The 9,972-nt window shown below is 41.2% G+C and overlaps 2 protein-coding genes across 2 annotated transcripts; one reads left to right on the top strand and one right to left on the bottom strand.

Moving 5' to 3' along the window:
- Positions 1 to 50: 50 nt before the first annotated feature.
- Positions 51 to 4,667, bottom strand: tmem169b (transmembrane protein 169b). Its single transcript, XM_052081533.1, has 3 exons — positions 4,519 to 4,667; positions 3,684 to 4,040; positions 51 to 3,259 (listed from the first exon to the last, which is right to left on the bottom strand). Exons 2-3 carry the CDS (start codon positions 3,958 to 3,960, stop codon positions 2,625 to 2,627), a joined length of 912 nt encoding a protein of 303 aa, XP_051937493.1. The 5' UTR covers positions 3,961 to 4,040; positions 4,519 to 4,667; the 3' UTR covers positions 51 to 2,624.
- Positions 4,668 to 4,964: 297 nt separating this feature from the next.
- LOC127611381 (uncharacterized) lies at positions 4,965 to 9,047 on the top strand. Its single transcript, XM_052081889.1, has 13 exons — positions 4,965 to 5,109; positions 5,331 to 5,387; positions 5,498 to 5,624; positions 6,005 to 6,094; positions 6,187 to 6,356; positions 6,434 to 6,476; positions 7,135 to 7,234; positions 7,311 to 7,443; positions 7,514 to 7,581; positions 8,387 to 8,565; positions 8,640 to 8,775; positions 8,846 to 8,887; positions 8,976 to 9,047. The coding sequence occupies exons 1-13, from the start codon at positions 5,058 to 5,060 to the stop codon at positions 9,045 to 9,047; spliced, it is 1,269 nt and encodes a 422-aa protein (XP_051937849.1). The 5' UTR covers positions 4,965 to 5,057.
- The last annotated feature ends 925 nt before the right edge of the window (positions 9,048 to 9,972 follow it).

Below are 9,972 nucleotides of genomic sequence, written 5' to 3'. Positions count from 1 at the left end.
AAAATTGATAGACAAAATGAATCAAATAAAACACACACACACACGCATCGTATTGTCAGTGTTGTCATGCAACAAGATTATATTTTATTGGTGTAATTGTTTACATCCTTAATTTATCTCATAAAACATGGAACGAGAAATTCCCACCTGAACATCTGAAAAACAGTTACCTGTTAATCATTTTGAGGAGCATATTTATCATACAAGTGTGAAATGTTCAAATCCCTGAAAAAAATCACAATTGAATACACGTATTATAATAAATTAAACAAACATTCACCAAAAGACAGTATTTTCACGGGGCTTTTCACTGGGTAATTTCACTCACAATGAACAGGAGACAGTTGAAATCTGACAGCCAGCATGATTATTTAGAGTGAACACTGAGATAAGATGTCACATGTACTTTAATAAGCGACTAAAAAAAAAAAAAACAGCAGATAGTGCTGTGAATTGAATCGATTAAAAACACAAAAACACTTCTGTACGGTTGAGAATGATTCTAAATACAAAATAATTCCATGTAGGTGAGAGTGAAAACCCATGACAACCGTGCTGGAACACATTTCCAGGTAAGCACCAAAAGGAAATCGTGGAATGCTAGTCTTGCAATAAGTGACGAATAATACATGTTCACGACACACGCACACACACACAAAATAAAGTTTCAGAGTCCAGTGTGTTTCCAGTACAAATATACAATACTATGCAGCAGTCTTTGGGACCATTAGGTTTGCTGATTTGATTAATTTTTTTTCACAGCAGTCACAACATTATAAAATTGTCAGTAGTGGGGTACATCATTTTGTTGAGGGATGGAGCTTGGGGCAGCCCGGTGGTCCAGTGGTTAGTGCGTTGCACCACTGGACCACCGGGCAGCGATCTTTGTGAGGATAAAGCGGATCAAAAAATTGATGGATCGTGCTTGGGCAGAAGAAGTAATTTGATGTTAATGAGGTTATGAACATGGCTATAAATCCAGAATAATTCAATGCATCTTTATTGATACAGTGCCTTCACCAAGTGGCCTCGTCCACTCTAATAGACACCATACCTCAATGAATTGCTAGATGTGCTGTCCACTTGAGCAAATGGACACAACAGCTGATGTCAATAGGTGGCTGTTATAAAAAGTCATTTGAAAAAGCATATTTGACTATATGATACGTACACCACAGTCTATTCAGTCCTGTGTATGATAATAAATTAAATCTGAACAGAATAATAAAATATCTTATTTAAAATATATATCCATCCATCTATTTTCTTATCCACTTATCGTCACGAGGGTCATGGGTGTGCAGTAGGCAGAGTACACCCTGAACTGGTTGCCAGTGAGTCATAGGGCACACATAGATTAACAACCATTCACACTCACATCGAGGGGCAACAAAGAGTGTACCGTTATTTAATCGCAGGGCACACAGAGACGAATAAACCACCCGCGCTCACACTCACACCTAGGGAGAATTTGGAGTGTTCAATCAGCCTGCAATGCATGTTTTTGAAATGTTAGAGGAAACCAAAGTACCTGGAGAAAACCCACGCAGGCACGGAGAGAACATGCAAACTCCAAACAGGAAGGCCGACGCCGGAATCGACCCCTGCACCTCTGCACTGTGAGGTGGACGTGCTAATCACTTGACCACCGGGCCGCCCCATTTAACATATATTTAAATGTGTTTAAATGATAAAATACATTTCGGTACACCGTATTTTTTAAAAATAAAATCATAAATATTATCATACATTTATTACTTTAATGGTTAGCACGTCGGCTTCACGGTGCAGAGGTTCGATTCCAGCTCCGGCCTCCCTGTGTGGAGTTTGCATGTTCTCCCCGGGCCTGCGTGGGTTTTCTCCGGGTGCTCCGGTTTCCTCCCACATTCCAAAAACATGCGTAGCAGGCTGATTGAACACTCTAAATTGTCCCTAGGTGTGAGTGCGAATGGTTGTTCGTTTCTGTGTGCCCTGCGATTGGCAGGCAACCGATTCAGGGTGTCCCCCGCCTACTGCCCGAAGACAGCTGGGATAGGCTCCAGCACCCCCCGCTACCCTAGTGAGGATCAAGCGGCTCGGAAGATGAATGAATGAATGAATATTACTTTAATAATGTGTGTGCGAAAAAACTGTGAGATATATACACTTAATCATCAAGTGAATAAATTAGATACAAATAATTCATTTGAATATATTGTACTGTATAAGGAAATGGTATACATTGTTATTGAAGTGACAACACTGCAATATAGTGATTAGCATATCTGCCTCACAGTTCTGAGATTTGAACCTTGAATTTGCCTATACTTGATGTTGTGTGGCTTTTTTAATTGGAAATTCTTAATTGTCCCAATATGTGAATGGGTGTTTGTTCATACGTGCCCTGTGATTGATCGGTGACCAGTCCAGGGCTATGCCGCCCCCACTTGCCCAAAGTCAGTTAGGATGGTCTCCAGCGCACCCGTACAACAAATCTAATGGTAGCCTTGGACGTTTGCATAGTAGTGCATGTGATGTCGTTTTTTTTTCTGGTCACAAAGTTATCCAAGGTAGCACACAGTCTTCTTCATTGTACTTGTTTACGTGTATTTGCAAACTAGCACGTGAACCAGTTCCATTCAGTTTCACACCGAGGACGTCTGGGCGAGTTCCCTGGGGGCTTTGCTCTGCAGCGTGCTGGAGACGGTGTCAGAGTCGAGGAGCTCGATAATGCTGTAAGGGGCACAGTCCTCCAGGCCCATTTTCCCGCAGGCCCAGCCGCAGAATCCCTTCTCCAGGTCCCTCACGGCATGCCACCACGCACTGAAGGCCCAGGACACCTGCACCACGGCCGAGTACAGCGCCAGGGACACCGCCACGGGCATGATGAGTACAGGGTAGAAAATGATGAGAAAGGGGCAGATGGTGATCTTGTGCCAGAACGTCCGCTCCTCGTTGTACACCAGGAAGACGTTGTACCACGTCAAGGTGCCGTAGTAGAAGGATGTGATGAAGGAGAGCAGGAAGACCACAGGGGCACAGGAGATGCTCCACAGGACAACGTGAGGCCCCCGGCACACGCCCAGGCTGCAAGACCGCTTGGAGTCCTCCCTGGCCTCGCACTCAGCATCGAGCCGTTCCCTAGACTTGGCCAGCTCGCGGAGTTCTTTTTCTGTCATGGTCACATGGATGTCCACCACCTGGCCTTTCTTTTTACCCCGCGTGATGGTGCCTGTTAGAGTTACATAGCGGCTGTCTGGGGGAAGGCTCCAGTCTCCGTCTGTTGAGTAGACACAGGAAGAAATCAGTTAGATTGGGGGTTCTCAAAGTTTTTGAACATTTGAACAGGGCAGAGCAAATAAATTGTATAAATATGGGTAAGAATTTTACACAAATTTGGGGTGAAAATCGACCTCTAAAGGTGTGGATCCGCATATGTTACCAGACTTCAACTTATTGAGCATCAAAATGGTTAATACATTCAGAGAGTGTGTGTGTGCTTTGTTTTTTGTTTTTTGTAATTCCACCACAGAAGGGTACCTGGGATGGCATGGACATGTAACAGGAAATATAACTTAGTAGCCCCCTTCACATTTGCCTTTGTGCACTTCCATCCTGCTGTGAAGTAACAGCGGAGTTAATAAAATAATGTGTAATAATGTAAGATTGTTGTTGGCGCACTGAAAAGATACAATACGATTCACCTTCATTTGTGGGTGTACAGAGGAACTTGGCTCCCTCCTCAGCACTCCTTTCAGCTCCCTCTTCTTCACCTCCTTGGTCACCACTGGGCCCTCGCTCCACGTCGGAGCGATAGACGATGATGGACTCCGGGCGCTGCTCTCGCTTTCTCCTCCTCTTCCTCCTCACGGATGGTCCAACGTCGCCGTCGTCTACGTGGTTCACCGATGATTCGGACCTGAGGGAGAGGATCTGGGGGCTGCCTTCTCCTTCGGTCTGAGACTCCTCCACATGGGCCATTCTATCAGCTGGCCTATCGCTATGAAGACTATTCTGAATCAGGACTATTGTCTACTCATTGCCTTCAGAACAGGAAGCGACTGGATGGATGGCATAAACAGACACATAGAGGCATAGCATTAAAAAAAAGACACTTTTCTATTTGCAGTCCCGAAATAAATCACGTGCACAATGATGCTGACCTTCATTCTTTGTGCATTCTTGTATGCGCTGCTGTTACCTTAAAAAATACTGTACACCAAATGCAATTTACTGTAATTTACTGTAAATAAATACATATGGCTATACAGGGCCAAACACTGTCTGTTAGATTTGATGGAAATGTTTGTGTTAAAGCAAGTTCATGTATCATAAACTGTTTAGTTTCACTAGAGAGACAGGCTTTTGTTAAGATACGCATTTCCTGGGAATATTTTAACCAGAATTGAAGGAATTAAAGAGACAATGTAAACCATTCTCCTCCCATTTAAATCCCACCCATGTCCGCTCTTTTGTCTTCCGACAGCCGGTAAACGACGCGTCCGTCTCATACGAAGTAAAACGGATAGTAACTCTTACCTTAACGAAGCTGCACCAACGTTGGGTAGAATTCTAATATTTCAAAATATAAAACACGATATTTGTGTTGTACTCGGCTGAGCGACACATCAGACACATACAGATGGGTGACGCAAAAATGACTCCCACTCCATGACAGCGCTCAGGACTGCCAAACTGGCGCGTTACGTAAAGTTATTTCCGGAATTGCCGTAGCAGCCGCCTGTACAGATGCGTTACGTAAAATGTTTTCCTGAATACAGTAGCTCCATAACCCCGCCTTCACATCCGTTAAAGCCTGACGAAAATGTGTCAATTCTTTCCAAATTAAAACATCCAACCCTTAAATTAGGACCGCGTTTGAATTACTGCAATGATAATAACATATGTTATGGAATAAAAAAATGCTGTCGTTTATAAGTTTGGTACGGAGTTAATGTTTTGGAAAACAATCATATGCTAGCTAAATATTAGCGCTACAAAATTATGTTGGTAAACCGAAGCTCGCAGTTATGCTAATTGGCTAATGAGCAAATTAAAGTAACTGAACTGTAACTATAATGGCGCATCAAAGAACCCCCGATGTCATTGATAGCTTACTCTGCCGTTTGGGTAAGTTTTATTATATTATGAATATATTACAATTTAAAAAAACTTTTAATACCAGGTTTCTTCTACTCTTAACCCAAAGTTAAGAGCAATTTAGAGCTAGCGTAGTTTTAGCCTTTTTTGATGGTGGCAGAAAATGATCTAAATGGCAAACAGCAATGCTGTGCTGAATTAAAACGTTGCAAGAATGTATTGTATTTATTTGTTTGTTTGTTTTTGCACAGTCATTGAAGTTCGTGAGCTTTCTCAAAAGAAAAATGACATTGACCGGCAGGTTGAAGGTAGTGTCATTTTTAAAAAAAGAAGTAATTTTAGCTATTTTGAATAAAACTAAAAGGCATTCAATTAGTTTCTTGTCCTGTTTAATGAAGTTTGGCTTGTGTGCCTGCAGTTCATAAAGCAAACATTGCAGAAAGGAGGACTTACATTGAAACAACTCACACACATATCAAGGTGCTGGAAGAAAGTGCTGAAGTAAAACACAACACTTTGAAACACAACAGGGCAGCTATAAAAAGGTATGTACACAATATATTAGTGTAAGGCGATTAATTGTTCCATCCATCCATTCTCTGCTCCGCTTACCCTCCCAAAAACTCCACCAGAAAACCAAGAGTCTGGATTTAAACCCAACAACCCAACATACCTTGTGTGTTATGGTCTGATGAAACCCAGGCTGGATTTTTGTACCTCATCACTTACAGAACACTAGACAAACAGTGAGGCAGCATTGTGAAGAGGAACTGAGGCCCTAGCAGACGATTAAAATGGGAAATCCGATTTTAGTGGAAAAAAAAAAGCTATTTTATTGTATGGCCATATCATCCACTCCAGCCTAAATGAGTTTTTTATCATCACTGTGATACGTTTAACATGCAATTGCTTTTTCTCCTCCTAGCATGAAGGTGACTCAGGGCTTGCTCCTTCAGTATGAGCGAACTTTGAGAGCAGAACTGGAGAGCGTAAAAGCCAACTACGACAATGACAAGTGGGTCGGCCAAATGTTGGTTTAGCACATTATATTTGCAGTTTATTTGGTGTATCCACTCATCCCTATCTTTTAATCTATGACCTGTCTAGGGAAGGATTCAAAGACAAAATTACAAGTTACAGGAAGCTGTTTCAGGCTCATCAGAAGCCATTTGCGCAAACACTCCAGGCACAAAATGATGACATGGAGAGTCCAACCATGGTGTCTCATGATGACGTGCCAGTCAAAACCAAGGAAGGGGGCATAGCCCATGTCACTGGTAATCAAAGCTCAACAGCTTGATTGCAGTGAGCTGGTTTTAAACATTTAATTACCGGTAAATGTCTGATTTTGCAGATTGTGACGCTCCTCCTTCCTCCTCAGAGAAACGACCGGACAGGTATTTTGACCACGTACCGTACAGTTAATGTGGATATTAAGTCTACACACCCCATTTTAAATATCAGGTTTTTGTGATATAAGAAAATGAGATTGAGATGAATCATTTTAAAAACTGTAACCCGTCAAACTCAACTGAAAGAAAGAAACACTTTAAGAGATGGGTGGGGGATAAAAAATAAACAACTGAAGTGATGTTGCACAAGTGTGCGCAGCTTCTTCAGATTTTTTCGATCCGTTTTATCCTCACAAGGGTCGGGGGGAGGGGGTGCTGGAGCCTATCCCAGCTGTCTTTGGCCAGTCGGCGGGGGACACACACTGAACTGGTTGCCAGCCAATCGCAGGGCACACACAGACGAACAACCATCCGCGCTCAAACTCGCACCCAGGAACAATTCTAGAGTGTTCAATCATCCTGCCATGCATGTTTTTGGAATGTGGGAGGAAACCAGAGTACCCGTAGAAAACCCACGCAGGCCCGGGGAGAACATGCAAACTCCACACAGGGAGGCCGGAGCGGGGATTGAACCCAAGACCTCTGCACTGTGAGGTCAACGCGCTAAGCACTGGCCCACCGGGCCGCCCTTTCTTATCTTAATATCATTGAAAAAATGGCATTTGAACAAGGGTTGTTTTTACTGCTAATCTCAGCTATTTAGTCTTATTTCTTCCAGCGGAGAAGCAGATGTGGGAATGGAGAGTTCCCCTGTGAAGGACTCCATGGCTGTCGTCTCCACTGTGAATATCAGTGAGATGAAGGTGAGACAGCGGCGTCATCATAGATCGCGACTCTGGCTTGATGGCCCGCTTTTCGACTCACTGTGACAAACAAAAGGAATGTCCGAGCGGTCCAGAAACCTCCGCGGACGGCAATGCTGAAGAAATGATCATGCAATGTGAGGCCCGGGCATCACTTTCCTGCAGCACTGATGAAACTAGAAGCAATGAGCAACATGTCGGGGCACAAGGTAAGCATGCAGCTTTTGAATGCTCCCAATTTGACAGTCCAATGCCGCTGTGTGATCAATATTTCTTTCGATCATCGTGGACCAGATGAGATGCCCGGTGAGGAAGAGGACGACCAGGAGGTCCAACTATTAAGCCAAGTAATCACAAAATAATCCACCCAGCCAATTTGAAGAGTGATGATCAGTTTGGAGGGGAAATAAGATATTTTCGATTGTGCAAGTTACATCATATGTATTTTTTTTTAAACTACTCATTAGGAATCACATTAAATATCATAGCCATTTTAAATTACATTTTCAAAAAAGAATAATTTTAATATTTTGTGTTTTTGTAGTTGTCTCAAAGTAGCAATTGAATTTAATGAAAAAAATAAATGTTTAAAAATAATCATTAGTTAGACTTATTGAATTAAATACTTGTTTTATTGAGTTGAAAAATGAACCTTTAACTACCGGTATTTGTTTTTTAATTTATATATCATCCATAGATAAAATATTAAAATAAAAATGGAAATACTTTATAAATACTACTTTTTTGGAATATTTGACATAATGTAAATGAAGTCTAAATAGTACAGTTTCCATATTTAATCTTTTTTTAATATCTAAATCAACTTACAACTATTCACAATTAAGAATGAATACAAACATTAAAAACAATTACAAATATTAATTCATAAATCCAATAATTACATATTTGATGTGGTCTTTTTTCTATCTTGAAACTTCTTTAAAAAATAATTGTGTATTTTAGATAATTCAATAAACACAATAATTACATACCATTTTAGCATGGGAGGGAATCAAAAAAGTAATTGTTGAATGTAATCAAAGTATTTGACCATTCGTTGATTTTGTGGCTTGAATCCTATTCGAGCTTGCGGTACTGGCCGAAGAGTTTTTGCACGACAGTGTCCATTTCCTATTCCGTGTGATTGTTGAGGCAAAGCAGTCGCCTGTGTCGGAGGAAGAAGGGGCAGCACGTGCGCAAATGGAGGAAAGAGCCCCAGCAGAGGAAGAGGAGCAGGCACTACAGCAACATGGCACTCTTTCGCTTCCGCAGGGTCAACAAGCACAACCTCAGTCCTCCACCGCGCCTGGCACGCCAACGTTCCACTTTAAGTAGGTTTTATATGTCGAACCTTCATAAAACGTTCAAGCTCAAATGATCAATATGTGGATGTCGTTCATTCCAGCTTTAGCCCAATTTCCTCACCAGTTGAAGGCACGTCTGGGAGCAAATCTCCAGCCTTCATGTTCTCGCTCAATTCTAATCCCAGCACCCCAGGCTACTCCAGTTTCGGCTTCGATGCCGTCCCCACCCATGAAGAGGTAACGATGGAGAAAGCGCCGCGCCACACAGATGCCGAGCCAAATACTCAGCACCTCTTTTTGTTTGCAGGATCTGTCGTTCCCTTTCGGCGGCTCCTTTTTCAACGACAAGGTATGACTGACCTGTCTTCTCTTGGGTTGACTTTTTCATTTTGCAATTCAAAACAAAAAAAAAACACCCCACCAAACTCTGCTTTCAGAAAAACCAGGAGACTAAATCAGGCGGCAAGTATCTCGCATCTCAGACACTTTTTTTTGGGATCACCTTCTAAATTTGTTGAAGTCAATTTCTCTGTCAGGTGATTAAATCCTCTTTTCCACCACTTTAAATCTTCACCCACGTGATTCTGCAGGCCTTGACTTCCTGTTCAACCAGCCGGAGAAAAGCGAGGACTTCCAGTTCCCCTTCATCTCCGAGAGCCCCGCAGATAACAAGAAAAACACGACCACCGACTTTCCCTTTTCATTTAACTTTTGAGAGACATTCTTGGTTTGCATTTGATTCTTGCTACAACGTTGAGTGTTCAAAGAACGTTGACTGTAAATGGCCCAATGTGTGTTCTGTGTTGTGGCATCTGGTTGATTGTTTTAAAGCCTTCATTTCTTTAGTAATTTAGAACGACTGTTACTGTTTGAATCTTTCTTCAACGCATTTATTTCCTCAATGTACAACTTCAGTTTTGTAATATTTGAAAAATAAGAATACATTCTCATAACTTGGTACGTTATTCTTGTAATATTGCAATAATTTTTTTAAAAGGACCATGTCCTCATAGCATTACATTGTTTTTTTTTGTTGCAGTACAAATGTTTTTATGCCCGTCTTTGAACATACAGAAACTAGTTTATTCGAATGAATGAGTTGTAATAATTTTAAACAGTTACTTATCATTAATGGTTTTAAAACTTTTTCCTTGTAATGCATTCCTTTTTGTAAGATTACATATTCATCATTCAGGTATTTTTTTGTTTTAAAAAAACATACTTTTGGATATTTTCTCCCTATTTTCAAAATAACTTGATTTCAATAATTTACATTTATTTAAAATGACAACCTTCCACTGTGACTTCTAGGAATTTCTATAGGATTACAGTATTTTCAAAATAGTATGACTTTGTAGGTGAACACATTTTTCACAAAAATTGTAACGTTAAGACTACTTTTTAATGAAAAAAAAAAAATTCTTGTCTGCTGTA

This window comes from Hippocampus zosterae, chromosome 12 (genome assembly GCF_025434085.1).
Source record: "Hippocampus zosterae strain Florida chromosome 12, ASM2543408v3, whole genome shotgun sequence".
Classification (NCBI taxonomy): Eukaryota; Metazoa; Chordata; class Actinopteri; order Syngnathiformes; family Syngnathidae; genus Hippocampus; species Hippocampus zosterae.
The sequence above is the reverse complement of the archived record's forward strand: the minus strand, read 5'-3'. Positions and strand labels throughout refer to the sequence as shown.

Bases quoted from the DNA above. Each gene is read 5' to 3' on its own strand.
- tmem169b (XM_052081533.1), bottom strand. From the start codon at position 3,960: ATGGCCCATGTGGAGGAGTCTCAGACCGAAGGAGAAGGCAGCCCCCAG. The intron at 3,260-3,683 runs GTGAATCGTATT...TCTACTCAACAG, and splicing joins CTGTACACCCACAAATGAAG to ACGGAGACTGGAGCCTTCCC.
- LOC127611381 (XM_052081889.1), top strand. From the start codon at position 5,058: ATGGCGCATCAAAGAACCCCCGATGTCATTGATAGCTTACTCTGCCGT. The intron at 7,582-8,386 runs GTAATCACAAAA...GTGATTGTTGAG, and splicing joins AGGTCCAACTATTAAGCCAA to GCAAAGCAGTCGCCTGTGTC. The intron at 8,776-8,845 runs GTAACGATGGAG...TTTTGTTTGCAG, and splicing joins CCGTCCCCACCCATGAAGAG to GATCTGTCGTTCCCTTTCGG.